Below are 19440 nucleotides of genomic sequence, written 5' to 3' on the forward strand. Positions count from 1 at the left end.
TAGAGCACAGGCTCAGTAGTTGTGGCGCATGGGCTTAGTTGCTCCTCAGCATGTGGAATCTTCCCGGATCAGGGCTCGAACCCGTGTCCCCTACATTGGCAGGCAGATTCTTAACCACTGCGCCACCCGGGAAACCCATTTAGTTAGTTTAAAACCAGAACCAGTTTATGCAAATTTTATTAGGTGACAGAAATGCTGCCTGTACCTTTTGATGGTGAGGATTTAAAAACAGGCTTGTTTGTGAGGAAGCAGTTAAGATGGTGGGAGATTACAGCCAGTGATGCCTTGGCTAATTTGGGGGTGGCTGCCCACAGCTGGTGATTTCAAAAGCTGATTGGCTTTAAGCACTTGGTTTACCCTGTGGGCAGCCCTATCTTTGGAGGACAGGGGCCGAGATAGAGCATGGATGTTACACCAAGTTCACAGTCCTCCCCCGGACTCTCAGTGTGGGACCCTCCGCCTAGTTATGTGCGTGTCCCCCCATTTGCCCTGTAATTGTCTGAGCCCAGAGTGCAGGAGTCATTTGATAACATTATAGTCTTCTTTGTCCCAAGGTGGAGGCAGCTTTTACTCAACAACCCAAGAGAGTAATGGCAGTAACTGATGATCCAAAGTCAGCAGGACAAGTCCCACGGTGTTCAGAACCCTCTGTTTCCCTCTGCCTGGCACAGCAGGCCTCGCCCCAGACGCATGCTTTGTCATCTTTTCAGTCCTTCCGGCAGCCTCCCTGGAGCAGGTCACCATAGCAACAGAAGGGCTGCTTCAGCCCCGTGGCCCAGCCTTGTTCACAAAGTTCCCAAGAAGGGGACCAGCTTGGCACCCCACTCATCCCCCTCCTCCTCACTGCCCTCCCTTCATAACCTCATGATGTCTTTTGCTTTAAAACCTATCTCAGGTTCTTAAACAGACTGGCACCAGGTGGGCCTGCATGTGTTTGCAAACTTAATTTGAACCTGCGGTACCAGCAAGGAGTAAGGACGAATGTGAGAAGCAGGTAACTGAGCAAGCTGCCTGGGGACTAGGTAGGGATGGGACCAGCCCCACCCTGACAGACAGGTGGGATTCCCTGGAGCCAGGGTCCTGCCCTCAGGGCTGCCAAGACCAGCTGCACAGGTTGCACACTGCACAACTCCAGTAGGCTCTGTTTACATACCCGATGACTGTGAAAGGTGTCCCCGGAGTTGAGTAATCCTGCTTGACCCTGAGGTGTATACTGAACCCCATCTGCTCATCCACCCAGGAGATTGAGGTCTGGCCAGTTGAACCCTGAGGAGGAATCATGTCAAGGAGCAGTGAGGCTGAGTTGATAATGGAGGCCCAGTAACCCCGTGGGCTGTGTTGACCAGAAGAGGAGATTCATTGTCCAGAGCCGCCAAGCCTGGGAGGCAAGGGGGATCTGGGCCAGGAGTGAAGACAGATGGCAAGAGCCCCAGATTTCCCTGGTCCCATGCCTCTTCTGTCCATCAGGTCATGGACATAGGGCACACTCACAGACACCGTTGCAGGGGAGAGGGCCTCACTTGGGGGCCTGCTTAGGACTCGTGAGAGCTGTAGGAGTGTCCTCAGCTCCACTCTGAGTTTCTAAGCATGGCTATTCCCAAAGCCTGAGGGCTGGTGGGGGTGGAGAGAAAGGGGGTGGGGGCACCTCCCAACCCTCAAAGTTTTCCTCCAGTGCCAGACCCCAAGCCTTTCTTTGTCCAGATGGGGACACTTGAGCCCAGAGAGAGGCATGCATTTGCCCAGAGTCTCACAGCAAATTAAAGCAGAGCAGGACTTGATTTTTCTTTCTACTGAGTCCTTAGAACCTGAAGGGGGAGGGTGACATGGGGGTGAGGTTAACTCCTGCAACTACTAAGGTCTTGTCCCCTGACACACCCGGGAGGCAGAGATGCCAGCGTCACCCCCGGGGCTGCTGAGACGTGTTCTGGGCCAGCATCGGGAGCCCAGGCCAGTCTGCCATCTTCTAACAATTGTTTTTCCCCTCCCCTGCCAGCTCCCTGACTGACGGGCACACAGTCTCCAAAGAGCCCCTAAGCCATGCTCTCAAGCTCTCGTCCCCAGCGAAGGTGAAAGATGCCCAGTTGAATTCTCCAGGTGAGCCAGGTGGGAGGCTGCTGGGCAGAGCCGGGTGGTCCAGGGCAGGGATGGAGCTGTACTGGGTGTGCTGGAGGGGGTTGACGGAACACTAACGAAGCAAGCCAGGGGACCCACGCAGGACAGAACTTTGGGGAACTGGGAAGGCGGAAATCCTGATCTCCATGCCCACAGGGACCCCACCACGCCCCTACCCTCTTTGCCGCCATCAGGGCCAAGCCTGATGGAAGGAAGAGGGAGGAAGTTTTTTTCTTCAAGAAGTTTGGGAAGGAGAGAGGTCAGAGGTAGAAAGACAGCTGGGGCCTCATCCAGGGCAAGCCGTTGCTGAAGGATGGGAGGAGGCCCAGATAAGCAAGGCCTTGGAGAGTCCAAGCGGGTTGACTGGGCCCAGGGGCAGGCTGGCCGGCCCGAGCTGGCAGAGATGTTTCTGGAAGCTTGGGAGGCCACATGCTCTTTCAAGGACGTTCACTTCCAGATAATTGCACCTTGTGAGAAACAGAGTTATCATTTACCCTGACGAGTCAACAAAATGATAATAACACAGCTTTTGTTCATTTTTATTGGCTGTACAACAATATTGTAGCAACAACAGACGTTTAAAAAAAAATGCAAGGAATCGGTGCGTGGCACAGAGGATCACTGCCTCCCGGGTTCAGTGCTGTCCTTGGGATGGAACATTGTTGCTGTCTTGTCGCTGATCTGTGTCACGTCTCACGGGTGAAGAGCTTCCTCTGAGGTGCTGGTTAGCTCAGTTGTGATTTGCCCAGCTTCAGGCTCCTCAGAGAAGGCAGATGGTGATCCCGAGGCCACTCCAGCTCCCTTGGGCGTTCGTTTGGGTGGGAGCTGGTCGGGGGAGATGACAAGCTGACTGTTGAACTGCTTGTGTATTTTTTTTTTTTTTTTTTTTTTTTTTTTGCGGTATGTGGGCCTCTCACTGTTGTGGCCTCTCCTGTTGCGGAGCACAGGCTCCGGATGCGCAGGCTCAGCGGCCATGGCTCACGGGCCCAGCCGCTCCGCGGCATGTGGGATCTTCCCGGACCGGGTCATTAACCCGTGTCCCCTGCATCGGCAGGCGGACTCTCAACCACTGCGCCACCAGGGAAGCCCTGCTTGTGTATTTCGTAGAATGTTCTTCGATGTGGGTACATCCAGGGTCTTCCTCGTGGCTAAACAGGGATTGTGGGTTTAGGGGAGTGGGTGGTAGCATTCGAAGTGGGACTAGCTGGGGAGGCCAGTTCCAAGGGTCCCCAAATGGGGCAATAAAGAGGCTAGTGAAGGCGGAGAGGACTGGAGCCTTTGTTCTGAAGACTCTTCCCTCAGCGTTTCTTCTGACTTGGCTTTCCCGGTCAGAGGACAGGCCTGATGTGAGGGCAGGAACAGAGTTGGGACCTCTCTGCTCTGTCACAAGCTCTGTCATGGGCTGGAGGGCAGACAGCTGGGCGAAGGTCACCATGCCCATGGTCTGTGAGGAAGCTGAGACGTAAAAGGTGTAACAAGGGGAGACACCAGAGCAGGCCTTCAGATACCCTGCTCCCCAGGCTGCCTGGTCCCTTGGAGATCAAACGCCAATCCCCTCACCGCGGCGGGGCTCGCTGCTGCCATCAGACAAGCTGCCCCGCTCCCGGGCTGGGTGTCTTGGGGTGGCCTCGGCAGGGATCTGGCCTGAGGTGTGCACTTTCCTGGAGTGGACTCTGCCTCTCTGCTCTTCCTTAGAGATGAAGAGGGACCTGGACCAAGGAAAGCATTGACCGATTTCTGAGGGGAAGGGTTTGAAAGGCACCGAGAGAGCCCAGGAGAGGGGCCAGCTGGGCCCAGGCAGCTGCCACATTCTCTTCCCGAGAGCCAGGGCAGCTTGCTGCGTCACCTCTGGCAGGTCCCATCAGCTTGCTCAGGCTTTCTTTCCTTGGACTGGATAATTCCTTCTCTGCAGCGCTTATAGAGCAGCTGTCAGCACCCGGGGACTGTGCACAGCAAAGCCCTGGAGCTCAGAAGTCCTGACTGTGAGTGATGGCATTGGTGTTTTGCAACTCAAGGGGCAGGAAGGGAGCCAATGTGGTGCAAGTTCAGCGTCCTGTGGAGCATTCCGTGTCGGGAGTGTTTCCAAGGAGGAACAAGTAATCCGAGCCCCTTGGGCCTCAGTTGCTTAATCTTAGTTAGCATCCGGCAGCACTGCAGCAGCGGGGCACAGAGAACAGACAGGTTTCAAACAAGTGGGCAGGGAATTCCAGAGAGGGACCCATCAGAGAGGGCTGGCAGCCAGGGGCCAGGCAAGGGCCGAGGGTGGGAAGGGGGCCACCAACTTTAAAGGAGGGGTGGGGAAGGAGGAGTCAACTGTAGGGGAGGCAGCAGAGCCATTCTGGTTTATCAGGACTTCGGGAACCTGGTAGGGACAGCCAGGCTGGGGGCGAACCTGGACTCTCCATCCTCTGCGCAGGGCTAGGCTGCTGGGGATACTGAGATGGACAGTATCCTGCCCTCAGAGCGCTCCTAGTCTGAGGGCAGACAGGCTCTGGGTGAAGGGCACACAGAGGCTGAGGAAGGAAGGCCTGCTACCTGGGAACTGGGTGATCAGGGTGCTTCCTGGATGAGGAGGACCTCTAGCTGGCCTCAGACGTTTAAGCTCCCTCTGGGCCTGGGCCTGAGCTGAGTGGTCTGCCCTTGGGAGTTTAGCATCTAGGGCTGGTGATAAGAAGAAGGGGACAATCTGGGAGGGGCTGAGGAGGCTTCTCAGCACCATTGCCCACGGGACCCCAGGCACTGCCCAGGGCAGTGCCAGACCTCATTGGCTCCCACAAGCCTTCCCTGTGGGTCACACTCCTCCGAACCCCAACTCGTGTAGCCTCCAGGGTTTTGAAGGGTGGAGTGGGGGGAGCTCTGGAACGCAGCTGCAGTAAGATCCAGATTCACCATGGCTTGAGTGCCCCCTGTGTGCTGGCCTGGCCCTGAGGCTTATTTGCCCGATTCCCCAGCAGCTCCAAGAGTCCTGGCTCCAGACTCTGTATGGGAGAGGATATTGGCGCAGCCACGTGTGGGAAGGGGCCTCAAAGCTGCCATTTCCATAAAATTGAGGAAGGGCAACTATCTGTCCCAAAGACTGTTTGGGGAGAGGGTCTTCAGCGGATTACAGTGGGTTAAATCGTTCTTCCCCACACATCTGAACCTTAATAAGAGCAACTTTTACTGAACATTTACCGTCTGCTAGGCTCTGTGCTCAGGGATAAACTTTCATCTTTCATCTTCTCTTCATGGCAGCAGTGGGGTAGGCACTGTTATCATTCTCATGTGGTAGGGCAAACTGAGCTCAGACAAGTTCAGTGAGTTCTCAGAATGACACAGCTAGTAAGATGTGGAAGTCTTAACTGGCACACTGCCTCTTTGGGACTGTTTAGGTGTGGTCCCCTCCCCTCCTGCATGCCCTGGCCAGCCCCTGCCTCCTAACTGCCAAGCTGCAGTCCCTCTGGAGAGCTCTTAGAGGCTTGCCTGCAGGAATCAGAGTTCACCTGGGTCTCCTTGAGTTCCCAAGAAGCTGGAGGGTCCTCAAGCTCTGGTCCCCAGGCTGGGCTCTGAGCTGCCCAGATGGCTGTTCTCCCGGGGACAGGTCCACTGAGTTGGGCCACAGAATAGCTGGGATCTGACCTCCACACAAAGGCAGCCTTGTGCTGGGTCTAGACATACATTTTTTTCTAGCCCTTTCTGGGTTAAGCGTGAACCCCAGCTGGATCAAGGCAATGTCAAGACCACAGGGAAGAGGAGGGGATCTAAGGCAAGCAGCTGCCGGTGATGGGGCTGGTGGAGGTGCTGGCCAGACCTGTTCCCTGCACTCTCTCTCCCTAGGAAACTCTCACACCCACTGGGGAGTTTTGAGCTGGAGGTCAGGAGGCTGGGAGCTCAGCCCAGCTTGTTCACCAGGCCTCCCTCTGTCCCACGCTTCTACCCTTTCCCAAATGTTTCAAGGGCATGCGTGGTGTTTTGTCTGGAAGGAGACAGGTACTACCCTTGTCCTCAGGGAGCTCAGAGCCTGCAGCTGGGGGGCAGGGAGGGGCCCTGGGCACAGTGTGAGGCAGAGGATCGCTGTCATTTCAGCTTCTGGTGGGAGTGGGGGTAGGGGAAGGTAGAACGACTTCCCAGAGGTCAGAGGAAATGGGAACAGGTGGTAATCTCAGCCACGCCAGCTGAAAAAAGCGGAGCCTCTGGGGATCCTTGTAAAAACTCTTCCCTCATCAAAATGTCCAGTTCTGTCAAGCCACAGGTGTGCCAAGGGCTGGACAAACCGTTCTGGCCCAGGCAGGCCTTGACCCTAATCTCTCATCATGTCCTGAAGCCACCGTGGGCTCTTCCCCTCATATATCCCCAGAGTGCCTGGCATGGGGCTAAGCAGGTTCCAAAGACCCTTAGCAAAGGGTCCCTGTATGAAGAGGGACACCCTGGTGCTCGTCCCAGACGAGCCTTTGCATCAGGAGCTGCAGGATGCCGTGTCCTGAAGATAGACATCTGTCCCGGCCCTAGAACCACATTTACCCAGGATCAGTGTCTCCCTCCTTCTTCTTAATCAGCTTCATTCCAAGGCCATTCCCACAGGCTGCAGAAAACACCCTGGGCTTCTCCTCTCTGCTCTCCGTGTTTCTCCCTTTCCCAGCTAATTGAGAGTGACTTCCTCTGCTGTTCAGGAGCCTTTATTCCAGAGCCCCAGAGAACACAGCTCCCTGCCTGCCTCACCACTCCCAGCACAATGGGTGATTGTAAGACACAGGCCGGAGTCTGGCCAAGACGAGGTGGGGCAACATGAGAGAGAGAGCGGGAGACGAGACAGAGGCAGGACAAAGTGCAAGCGGGGCCTTGGGACAGCCCGCCCCCAGTGCTCAGCGGACATTCTCCGGGTGTGTGCTTGGGGCTGTTGGCTGCAGGCTGCCTGCTAGCTGGGTTCTCTGTAGATCTCCCCATAGATCTAACCCTCGGATGCCGTTTGGAATCAGGGCTGGTTTGGATGTGGGGTGCCTTGCTGGGTGATAGGGACCTTGATTGGGTCCTGGGCATGTTTGGGCTGTTATTGCAGCAGTGAGATGGCTGGGCATGGGATAGACCTATGCCCCTGTTGAGTTTCGAGGTGAGGGGATGGGGACAAATTTAAGGGTCTGGCAACCCATCCCGATTTCTTATATTTCTGCTATCCTCCAAGGAATCACCTGCAGGTAGGCTGGCTGAGACGTACCAGAGCAGCCCTGGACCCACTCGTGATGCCTCCCTCCTGCTCAGTTCTGAGCAGCCTACTTTGTGGCAGAGGGTCAGGGGACTCAGGTACCACTCTCCTCTTCCGCCAACACCATCCCCAAAGGAATAGACCATGGACCCCCGGGCCTAAACCTCATTCACTGACCAGCCCCCTAGCCACTGGATGCAAGGCAGCTGCCAGTCAGAGGTCTTGTCCTAGTCAGTCCCAGCTCTGCCCCTAACTTGCTGTGACCTTGGCCATTCCTTCCCCCTCTGAGACTCAGTTTCTTCTCCCTCTGATGGTACTATGTGTAGGAATGCCCTGCCTCCACTGCTCAAGGATGCCCTACACCCCACCGCTCCCCCACCACTGAGGTCTCAGTCTATATCCCCAATGGGCATCACATGTTCAGTTTTATTTATTCTTTTGGCAAACATCTATTGCAAGTCCAGGGCTTGCATCACAAGTTCAGAGTCTAGTCAGAAAGGACGGAGAGAGATTTCTTGAGCACACACCATGTGCTAAGCTTTTTAACAATATTACTTTGATGCAGATCTTTTTAGTTTTCTCTCTGCATTTTTATATGCACTTTTGTTTGTTCCCTTTTTTTCTATTGAGGGTATACTCTGGACATCTCCTTGTGTCATTAAATATTTTTTAAATACTATTTTGATGACTGCCTATGAATCCATGATAGGGCTGTACCCTAAAGAATTTATCATGTCCCCCTATTGGACACTGGGTTTTTTCCAATGATTTTGTTAATAGAAACAGAGCTGCTAAGATATCCATCTCCCTGTTCTTGCTCTGTGTGTCTCTGATTGTTTCCCATGGGTACTTTCTAGAAGTGTGATTGCTGTGTCAGAAGTTACTTCTTTTTTAATCCCTTTGATATTTATTGCTAAATCGCTCCCAGGAAAGTCATACCAATTCACACTTCCAAACGGCACAGCACCCTTGCCAACAGTGGGTGTTGTCTGTTTGTCTAATTCCATCTTTGCTACTTCATGTTCTTTGATTTTAGGAGAAACCCAGGTAGGTATGTAGGTAGGAAGGTAGGTAAGTAGGTAGGTACATAGGTAGATAGGTGAGTTCAGATGGCTTTAGTTGATGGAGGTTATCATGAGGACAGGCAGAGAAGAAAGGAAGTTTAGAAAGTGTCCAGTGGGGATGGGAAGAAAGAGACCTCCGTGGTTCCCCACTCTGGTGACAACCATTGTTGCTCAAACCCAGCCCCTCTCTGCTGCACTGCCACTGCCTGCTTCTCTCTGCTCCCCACACTGTGCTAGGACTCCTACCACCCCTTGATCTCGGTGGATCTGTCATGATCTCTGCAAGTCACTGTCCAACTCTGCAAGAGAGAGGCTCTGAGTGGATCGGTCACTGCCCACAAGGAGCGCTGCTTCAGGGCAAGGCCCAGCACGGTGACCTCATGGCCCCTGTGCAGGGCATGGGGTTCTGGACTCATTGCTGTGGCCAGGGGAGCAGGGCCAATATCCAGTGCTTTGTGGGCAAAGGACCCCTTCTGACTGCTCTGTCCACCTTGCTGATAGGTAGGTCTTCTACCTCACTGTCCAGAGATTTCTCTTCCGAGAGAGATGAGATTGGGAGAGAGAATGGAGTGAGCAAAGGCCCAGAGGTGGGGATACATGGACATGAGAAGCGGGAGAGGATGAGGCACTGCAGCCAGGGAGGCTCATCTATCTTCACTTCCATCAGTTCCTAAGCCTGAGGCCACTGAGCTGTGGTGGACTCAGGTCAGGAGGGCACTGAGCGGGGCTGGGTCTTGCCAGGCCCTACCTGGGGGCTCTCAAGCATGCAGGACGGAGGTTCAGCCCGCCGTGGCCCACTTGGGCAGGCATCTGCTCTGGGGGCCCACCTCTCTCTGTACTTGGGCAGCAATGTGTCCTGCACCACCCTCATCCATCCTGGGGGGAAGGGAGGAGGGGAGAGAGGGAAAGGCCCAGGTCCCCTGGACACACCGTCATTCAATCCAGCCTCTGGGACTGGGGTGGGACAGAGACCGACTTGTGCTTCCTCTAAGGCCCCCTGCCCTCTTCTCGGGTCCAGGCTTCTGTGCTCAGGACGCAGGGAGGAATCAGACCTGCCTTTGAGAGCCTCCAGCCTGGTGGGAGAGGCAGACCCAACCAGGACTTGGCCCGCAGTGAGGCTCAGGCACTAAAGTCCCCAGTGAGGGGGTGGCACTTGGGGCGTGAAAGGTGGGAGAGGTGGATGTGATGGGGGAAGGGTGGTTTAGGCAGAGTCACAGCATGGGCAAAGGCCCGGGGGTGGGTGGGAATTAAGGGAACCGGGAGCAGCTGAGGTTGGCTGTGCTGAGGTGGGCAGAGACTGGCGAGCCCCTTTGGGGAGGGCCTTCCTGAGAGGCCACAGTGAGGGCATCACCCTGTGGTCAAGGGGAGATGTGGGAGGCTTTTGAACAGGTCAGATATGGGTTCAGAAAGGTCACTCTGGGAGCCTCTGGAATGTAGGAAGAGGCAGTGGCCGGAGGTCCTGGCTGCCCAAGGTCATCGAGCCAGAGCCCCAGCGCAGGACTTGGGCAGGAGGCATGACAGTCCTTTCCCAGGACTGGCCAACTGGAACTGTGTGGATTTGGGAGTCAGACTGTGGGTTGGGATCCCAGCTCTGCCAGCGGTGACTTAGCCTCTGTGAGTCTCACAGGATGGAAGGTTGTTAAACACGAGGTCATAGAACAAGGTGGCACGCAGCCCTCCTGGCACAAGTAGGGTGCTCAGTAAATGGGAGCTGTGCCCATTCTAATTCCTTCAAGGGAAGGAGAATGACTGGGCCTCTGGAAGGCCAAGGGCAGGGGCAGGCCCCTTCCCACCAAAGTCTTCCCTTCTGGCTAGTCTGGGGTTCAGACAGCTGAGCCTGTGCAGTAAATGTAGAGAGAAAGGGCTGGGCCGGAGCTGCACTGCCTGGTCACCCTTCCCGAAGGGCGTGGGTCCACCAGGGGCCAGGCCTCTCATCCCCGTCACAACGCAGCTGGGCTAAGAGGAGACTGATCTCACGGACCAACTGCCTTTCCTTCCCTTGTCCATTCCTTCTTTCCTCCTTCTGAGAAGGATGTGAGGTGACTTAACCCCAAAGCGAAGGCACCATGAGATAAAAAACTAACACAGGGGAAAGGCAGAACCGTGTAGTTAGTGGGAGAGAAGAAATCAGGTGAAGGAACTCTGTCCAAAACGTCCAACAAAATTTTACGTGCTTTTTTCTTCAGATGCAGTAAACCCACGTCTAGAAATCTGTCCTTTGGAAAGCCTAAGGGCTAAAACCTGGAAATCATCTGAGTGTCTTTCAATGGGGAAGTGGTTGTGATATGTACATGATGATACGAAATTACGATGTGGCCAACGGAGCCGTATCAACACAGCCACACACACACACACACACACACACACACACAATGAGAGAGATACATTAATGTCACGGAAGTTAAAAACGGATGACTTGGCTAATGGCTGTCTGAATGTAGGAGCCAACATTTAAAAATCAGATGACACACATAAACACCAGATTTCAGGTAGCCCTCAGGTTCCTTTCCTCCTGGGCACCAAATCCTAGAGCCAAGGAGCAGCCACCCCTTTAGATGAAGCGTGTGCTCCCCCCACCCCACAGTCCCCACCACTCCATGTTGCCTCCCTGACACCGAGGCTGGGGTCGGGGCAGTGATCACTACCCTTGTACTGCAGCTTTCCTTAGTAAAACGTTGTACTCTTCTCTGTCTTTATCAAAAAACAGAGAAACAAAAGGTGGACTACAAGGGCCACGTGTCTCAAGGAAAATGAGAGGGAGCCTATTTCTTTGTGAAAATGAAGACTGTGCCTCTGTGTTTCACATGCAGATTCTGGGGCACTTCATTCATTTATTGTTTACTCTTATATATTATTTATTATGAAGCTGGTACATTACCTACCTATCCCCTATGGGCATTTTGGGTTTGCTACCCTTGAGTAATACAATAGTAACACGATTCTTTTTTTTCCCCTTTGGATAAAAAAACAACAGCAACAGAATTAAAATGAATTCCTTGTATGTATATCTGTATAAGCATGACATACACCAAATGTGAACAGTGGTTACTCAGACAGGCAGCATTAAGAAAGCCCTATCCCATTTTATATCATGTACTTCTAAATTGTTTTCTATTTCTTAGAACACATATGTATTGCTTTGTGATTTTTTAGAAAAGGTTATAACTTAAAAGATGATAAGTTAGAGTTAAAACTTTGGGCTGAGGGAAGCTTCCACAGCAGAGCGTAAGCCTTACCTGTGATGATCTTGGCAAGCCTGGGGGAACAGGTAAATGGAGCGCAGCATGAGCATCTAGCAGTGCCCACAGGAGAAATGTGCCTTTTCTGGTCTAAGCACAAAGAGGAATCTGTACCAGGGAAAGGAAGAGAGCTACCAGCTACTGGGAAGTGACTCTGCCAGGCTCTGGGCACGCAGGCCGGGCTACCTCACGGAATTCTTGTCCCAATTTGGGTGAGGAGGTTGTGTGTCAGCGTTCCATTCTTCCTCCCTTCTTTTTTTTTTTGGCTGTGCCACGTACCTTGTGGGATCTTAATTCCCCGAACAGGGGCCGAACCCAGGCCCTCAGCAGTGAAAGTGCAGAGTCCTAACCACTGCACCACCAGGGAATTCCCCTTCCTCCCATTTCTAAAACCAGTTTTATTGAAGTGTACTTTATATGCCATCGAATTTGCCCATTTTAAGTGTAACGATTTGTCACTCTTTCATTGAAAAAAGTCACTTTTTCTATGATTTTTAGCAAATTTTCAGTTGTACAAACATCACAGCAATCCAATTTTAGAACTTTTCCATCACCCCAAAAAGATCCCTGGTGTCCACTTGTAGTCACTCCCCATTCCCACCCCAAGCCTCAGGCAACCACTCATCTGCTTTCTATCATTTCTGCCTTTTCTGGACATTCCATGGAAATGGAATCAGACGATACATGGTCCTTTGCTTTTGGCTTCTTTCACCGAACATGTTTTTGAGTTTCATCCATGGTGTTGCCTGTATCAGTACTTTGTTCCTTTTTAGTGCTAAATAGTATTCCGCTGTGTGGAGAGGCCACATTTAGTTTTCACTTACCAGTTGATGGACATTTGGTTGTTCCCGCTTTTTGACTACTATAAATAATGCTGCTATGAACATTCATGTACAAGTCTTTGTGGGGATGTGTGTTTTCGTTTCTCTTGGGTAGATACCTAAGAGTGGAACTGCTGGGTTGTATAGTAGATTTATGTTCAATTTTTTTAAGAAACTGCTAAACTGGCTTCCAATATGCCTGCACCATTTTACATTCCCGCCACCTGTATGAGGGCTACAGTCTCTCCATAACCTCTCCAACCCTTTGCGTTTGACGATGATTAAAATGGAGCTAGGAGGAGAAAGACTTTCCTAGGTCACACAGCAGGGAGCGGCAGAACGGAATTGGAACCCAGATCGACCTGACTCCACAGCCTGTGTCTTTGCCCTGGTCTGCTCATGTGAATGGACTTTCACCTTGTGCAGGGACTGGAGACCCTAAAGAGGTTGATCACTGGGATCTGCCAGGCTGGGGTCCCAGGATATGGGAAAGGGGCTTAGAGATGTCTGAGAAGTGATTGGAGAGGGGTCCTCAGTGGCCCTGGCTCACGCCTCCACCTGGGGATGTGGGTCTCAGCCTGGGGAGGTGGTGGACGCCAGCCAGCATGGTTCTGACTTCTGTCAGAACACAAGGCCTGGCACTGGGTGACCTTCTCTCTGCCCCAGCCCACATTCCCAGGCTGACATTCCCCTGCCTCAGACATTCCCTTCTTCTGCTTGGGCCGGAATATGTCCCCTTGTCCCCCATCCTTGGCCTCCATGGGAGGAAGGATGGGCTCTCCTGTCCCAGCCCCAGGATCTTTACCTCTTTCTGCCAACTTCAGGGTCCACATGAAACCTTAGAGTGTTGAACAGGAGAGACAAGGTCATCAGTCCATCTGCTGCCTCGGGGAAGGGCTGGTCACAGGACCCCTGTTGGTCCCGCCTCGAGATGGACATCCAAGGAGGTGGGACCTCTCCATCTCAGCATGGGTCTGGCTAGCAGGTGGCAGGGTAGCCCCTGTGGTCCTAGTCAGCCCTCACTCCCCCACCCTTGGGTCACCTTTTTAGAATGACCGCCATGGCCCCAAAAGTGGCCTCATGGACAAAAGGATCTAGACCACCCATCCAAGCCTCCTTTGCAAATGATCTGGAGAACTTAGAAAAAGGAGGAAGAACAAAAGTGTGCATTTATTGAGCCCCAACTATATGCCAAGGCTTTTTCATTTTTTTGACCCTCATATCATCCATGAGAACTAAACCCTTACCTTTCCCCTGAGAAAACAGACTCAGGGTTCAACGGCTCACCTCACATCTCACATACTAAATGTTGAAGCTCTGTTCCCACCTACTGCACACAGTAAAAAAGGCTAGGTTGTGCCTGGGACACTGTCCCAAGTGTGAGCATTGGCCTCAGGCATACCTTTCCCACTGTGTGACCTTGGGGAAATGACTGAACCTCTCTGAGCTGCAGCTGCCCCATCTGTAAAATGGGGCTACCAGACCCATGTTGTGCAGACTAGATGAGATCCCCATGTGAGGCATTCGCATGGGGCCTGGCACTAGGCAAGAATGAGCAGAGATGGTTAGATTATTTCCTGGGACTGGGAAATTTTCCAGGCTAGTGATCAGAGCCTGCTGGTTTTCAGTCTCCTCTAACCCCTTGGAAGGGGCTATTTTTGATGCTTTGACCTTCTGTCAATTGGGTCTGTCCCCAAGCCATTCTCAGGAGGCAGAGGAAGGGTAGAAACCCCAAGGATCTGACAGTCCCACTCTTCTGGGGCAGCCGCAAATCCACTGCAGACTGCCCACCCTCAGGGGGCAAATCCCAGCTGGCAGGAAAATGTCTCTAGGGTCCCCAAGGCCTCCTCCTCCCCTCCAGCTATTCTCTCTCCTTTTCCTTGCTGCACCCCTAGAGGCTTGCCCATCCTTCAAGGCTGTCAGACCTCCCCCTCCAGGGAGCCTCCTGGTGTGTCTGCCAGCCCCCTTGGCCCAGTGCCCAAGGCATTGTTGGGAACAGAGGCCTGGGAGCTCTGCTTAAGGTAGGACCAAGGGTCCCCTGGGGACAACCCTGGGCTGGCACGATCCAAGCTGTGGTCTCCCGGACCCTGCAGAGGAGGCGCTGTGGACAACTCGGGCCGATGGGCGCGTCCACCTGCGCATAGACCCCAGCTGCCCACAGACTCCCTACACTGTGCATCGGATGTTCTGCGAGGCTCTGGACAAGTACGGGGACCTCAGCGCTCTGGGCTTCAAGCGACAGGGCATGTGGGAGCACATCTCCTACAACCAATACTACCTGCTGGCCCGCAAAGCCGCCAAGGGCTTCCTAAAGGTGAGGGAGCCCCTCCAGGCACAGCCTCTCCCCTCCCCAGTCCTGCCTTCCAGCTCTGGTCCTCACAGGCCTCTTTCCGACACCCCACTGGGCAAGCCCTTAGAAAGGATAACAGTAAAAACCAGCCCATTTATTGAGCTAATTGTCCACTCTGGCCTGGTGCTGAGGGTTTACGTTCACTGGGCCCTTGCCGTGTGCCAGGACGTGACATGAGCTTCTCGTTTTTTGTCCCATTCAAGGGGCCTGAGAAGCCTGGTGCACTGGGTTGAGGTCTGGGCTCCCCGGGAAGGCCCTGGGAGGGGCAGCAAGGGCTGTTGAGTGCCTCGTCCCCCAGGGTACTCTCTAATGAGGGAGCCTGGGAGGGTGGTCCCTCAGGTGGGCGGCAGGGTCCCTGCAGTTTGGAAGGGGGGCTTGGTGAGAATGAGAGGCTGACCCGGCCTGTCTGCCTTTGGCCTGGAGCTTGGCCTGGAGCGGGCCCACAGCGTGGCCATCCTCGGCTTCAACTCCCCGGAGTGGTTCTTCTCGGCAGTGGGCACAGTATTCGCAGGGTGAGTGGCTGAGGGAGGGGCCGGGTCTCCAGTGGGTTGGAGGTGGGCAGAGAGCGGAGAGAGGGTCGTTATCTCTTTTTAGGGGCCCCCAACCCCGTCCCCAACATCCCATCTCTTCCCCGGGGCCCTCCCCAGCACCACCTTTGTCCCTGCTCTGCCTAGGGCGACTGTGCTGAGCTGCCTGTCTGGGCCATGGGAGCTCTCTGGGCCTGGGGGCTGTGGGTGTGTCGGGCAGGGGGTGGGTCCAAGGGGGTGGCCCACTGCATCTGCCCAGACACGCATCCTCCTGGGTCTCCTGCAGTGGCATCGTCACTGGCATCTACACAACCAGTTCCCCCGAAGCCTGCCGGTACATCGCCCATGACTGCCGTGCCAACATCATCGTGGTCGACACACAGAAGCAGCTGGAAAAGATCCTGAAGGTTTGGGGGAAAGGGACCAGGGCCATGGGGGTCAGGCTGGGCGTCCTCACAGACCTCCAGCTTACAAAGGGCTTTTCCACCCTCCCTGCCAGAATCCTCCATCATTCTCAACAGCAACCCGCCCCACCACACGCACGCAGGCAGGGCAATGGCCGCCGACCCATTTGCCAGGTCTGAAAATTGAGGCCCAGAGTGTCCAAGGGACATACCACACATCCCCCAGCCAGCCTGCTGTTCCCCATGGCTTTCCCTTCAGGGAAGGGTTGTGTGCCCTGAGGGTGGCTCAGGGCTCTGACACGTGAGCACCCAAGTCTGAGTCTCGATGGGGAGTGGGGGTGTGGGCTGCCACAGGGTGGGGCTTGGGCTAAGCCACAGCAAGTGCCGCAGGGTCTTCTGAAGACAGCAGGGCACTGGAGGGGCTCAACAGTGCCTCTTGGGGCAGCTGGGTCTTTTCTGGAGCATTGATGCCTCCTGATTCATTTAAGGTCCCTCCCTGATTGGCTCTGTCCCCGTGGGCACCACGCTGGCATGCAGTGGCCTGAGGGCACCTCTGGGCCCCAGCTACACCCAGTAGCCTGCAAGATCCTCCAAGGCTCCCTGCCTCTCAAAGGAGGCTCCCGGGTTGACTTGTTGGCTGGGCCCTAGTTCTGGAGATATCACCTGGACCTCAGCTCCCCACCTGTACCTGAGGGCAGGAGAAGTGGTCTCCAACCTCCTAGGACTGTGGGATCTGGATCGCAGGACGGGCCTTCCCTCAGCTTGCATGAAGCCCTTTTCTGTCTCCACTCCTTTTGAACCCTGTTGTCAGGGTTCCCTCATCCTGAGGGCCTCCATTCTGTCTGATTTGGATAAATGCTTGAGATTGGGGGAGGAGATGTGGGTGCAGATAAAGTGGCCCAAAGTGAACGCTCTGAGAGACTGAGGTGAACCCGAGCTGTCCTCAGCACCCCCTTTCGCCCTCCTCCTCCCCAAGCACTTGGGCCCTTCACTTCATAGAAAGGGGACAAATATTTAGAGAAGAGTGCACAGCAGGGGTGTCCCAGGCCCCCTAGGACTCATCGGGGCCCTGATTTCCTCAGGTTTGGAGCCTTCATAGATGCCAGAGCCCTCTGACCCAGGTGCCCCCAGGCCAGCTTTGCTTGAAGCCCCACCGGTTTAAGATTCCTTGAGAGCCTCAGCTACCAAGTAGCAATGGTGTTAGCTCTCGTCCTCAGCCTTACCCGAGGGAGTCACACACTCCTCAGCGTGGGCGCTCATGTCAGAACCCCAGAGTGGGGAGGGCAGTGGAGCTTTAAAAAGCCCCCCAATAGTTTTGCCCCATCCCTCAGGGAGACAACCGCTCTGCATAGATGGTTGATCTGATCCCAATGCCCTCTCCCTGCCCCATTTTACCACTGAAGAAACCGAGGCCCAGACCTACTGAATCAGAAATGTCCACCCTAGGTAATTATTTAAAATTCGTATTATGAAACCTTCCAGATAAACAAAAATAGAGAGAAGAGTGTAGTGGACCCTCATAGAGTGCTCATCCAGATTTAATCATCATCACTGTTTTTTGTCACACTCATTTCATCAGTTTACCTATTTTGCTGAAGTATTTGAAGGCAAATCTCTGACATCACAACATTTCACCCCCCGAATATTTCAATACCTCTAACATATATGACATTTTTCTTAATCACAAGTAACTTTATCACCTTTATTTACACAAGTCAAAGAATTCTTTCATATCATCTAATACCAGCAATGTCTTTTTACAGTTGGTTCATTTGAATCAAGATCTAAACCAGGCCCATGTGTTGCATTTGGTGGTGTCTCTTAAGAGTCTTTTAATTCAAAACAAAGGCCCCACCTTTTGTTTCCCGTACCATACAGCAGTGTGGTCCAGGAGCAACGGCATCCCCCGGGAGCTTAGTTTCAGAACCCCCCCAGACCTACTGATTCCAAAACTCGGGGTATGGGGCCCACGCCTCCTGGTGATTCTGACACAGGCTCAAGTGTGAGAACCTCTGTCATTGACGTGCTGCAGAAACTAGGTTAGCCGTCCTGAGCTGTTGTTCAGCTTGTCCCTCTAACCTCTGCACTTCCTGTTAGATGGCAAGTGTTGATGCATTTCAGATTAGACAGTGATTGGCAGGAGCAACCCATAGGTGGCGCTGTGTACTTCCCATGGCACAGCCTCAAGAGGCACGTGATGTCAGGTGGTACCTCGTAGTGAACTCTGAGTTTCATCCCTGGATTCCTGTGGTGGCTACCTGCTCATCCACTGTGACATTCCCCATCAGCCTTTCTCCACTGATGATCTTTGCCTGAATTAATTATTTCATGAGCCATGGGAAAATGTTTTCTAATTGATCAGCTGGGATTCTTCTCCAAAGGAAGAACTTTCTCTCTTCACCTGGGACTCTTTGCTACCTGAAGCACCCCATTTGTACACAGCAGGTGTGGTAGACAGAATAACGATCTATGTTGGGGACTGTTCCACGCATATTTGAAAGAATGTGCATTCTGCAGTTGTTGGGCAGAATGTTCTATAAATGTTAATAATGTCAACTTGATTGATAGTGTTCTAATGTTGTTTAAGTCATCTATATCCCTGTTGATCTTCTGTCTACTTGTGCTAACAAATACTGAGAAAGGGAACGTTGAAATCTCCAGTTATTGTTGAGGATTATCTATTTATCCTTTTGGTTCTGTCTTTGCTTCGTGTATTTTGAAGCTCTGTTATGTATACACATATTTAGGTTGTTATGCCCTCTGGATGAATTAATCCCCTTATCATTAAGAAATGTCCCTCTTTATCTCTGGCAACTGTTCTTCCAAAGTTACTTTGTCTTAAATTAATCTAGCCACTCCAGATTTCTTATGATCGACGTTTGCATGGTATATATGTTTGCATTGTTTCACTTTTAACCTACCTGTGTCCTTATATTTAAAGCAAGACTCTTATAGATAGTGTATAGCTGGGTCATGCCTTTTAATCCAGTCTGACAAAATTGTCTATAAAACTACCAGTTGGCTGTTTCGTATTTGTCCGATCCATTCTTTGATCCTTTTCTCCCCTTTCATGACTTCTTTTGGATGGAGTTTTCTGTTTTTATTTTGGTTTGTTTTTGAGTATTCCATTCTATCCATTGGTTTACTAGCTCTCCCTCTAGTGTTTGTTCTAGGGCTTACACTATGCAACTTTAACTCATCACAGTCTACTTTCAAATAATATTATAATATAATATTGTACTACTTTACATATAATGTAGGAATCTTACAGCAGTGTACTTCCTTCTCTCTCCCATACTTTGTGCTGTTGTCATTTATACTTAAATTCTATGTGAGTTATAACTCCTGCAATGCAGTATTTTAAACCGTCAAGTATCATTCAAAGAAATTTTAAAGGAAGGAAAAAGTGTCTTTTTATTTACCCACGTATTTGCCATTTCTGGCACTCTTCATCCCTTTAAGTCGAACCCAAGTTTTCATCTGGTTCATCTTCCTTCCTCCTTAAGAATTTTCTTTCTTTTTTTTAATTTTACTTTTTTTATTGGGGTATAGTTGTTTTACAATGTTATGTTAGTTTCTACTGTACAGCGAAGTGGAGTTCCCTGTGCTATACAGCATGTTCTTATTAGTTATCTATTTTATACACATTAGCATATATATGTTAATCTTCAACATTTCTTGCAATACAAGTCTGAAGGCAATGCATTCTGTCAGCTTCTCTTTGTCTGAAAACTTGTTCATTTT

At 52.4% G+C, this 19440-nt stretch overlaps 1 protein-coding gene across 4 annotated transcripts in view; it reads left to right on the top strand.

Moving 5' to 3' along the window:
- Positions 1-19440, top strand: part of ACSBG1 (acyl-CoA synthetase bubblegum family member 1) — a 49373-nt gene that overhangs the window by 20666 nt on the left and 9267 nt on the right. Inside the window, exons 2-6 of one of the 4 annotated variants that reach the window (XM_067755434.1) lie at positions 896-994; positions 1994-2094; positions 14509-14729; positions 15189-15277; positions 15579-15699. In XM_067755434.1, the coding sequence (XP_067611535.1) occupies positions 896-994; positions 1994-2094; positions 14509-14729; positions 15189-15277; positions 15579-15699 (631 nt within the window). The remainder of the gene's footprint in view (positions 1-895; positions 995-1993; positions 2095-14508; positions 14730-15188; positions 15278-15578; positions 15700-19440) is intronic. The other 3 variants (XM_067755448.1, XM_067755441.1, XM_067755459.1) reach the window with 3 other exon arrangements.

This window comes from Pseudorca crassidens, chromosome 1 (genome assembly GCF_039906515.1).
Source record: "Pseudorca crassidens isolate mPseCra1 chromosome 1, mPseCra1.hap1, whole genome shotgun sequence".
Taxonomy (NCBI): Eukaryota; Metazoa; Chordata; class Mammalia; order Artiodactyla; family Delphinidae; genus Pseudorca; species Pseudorca crassidens.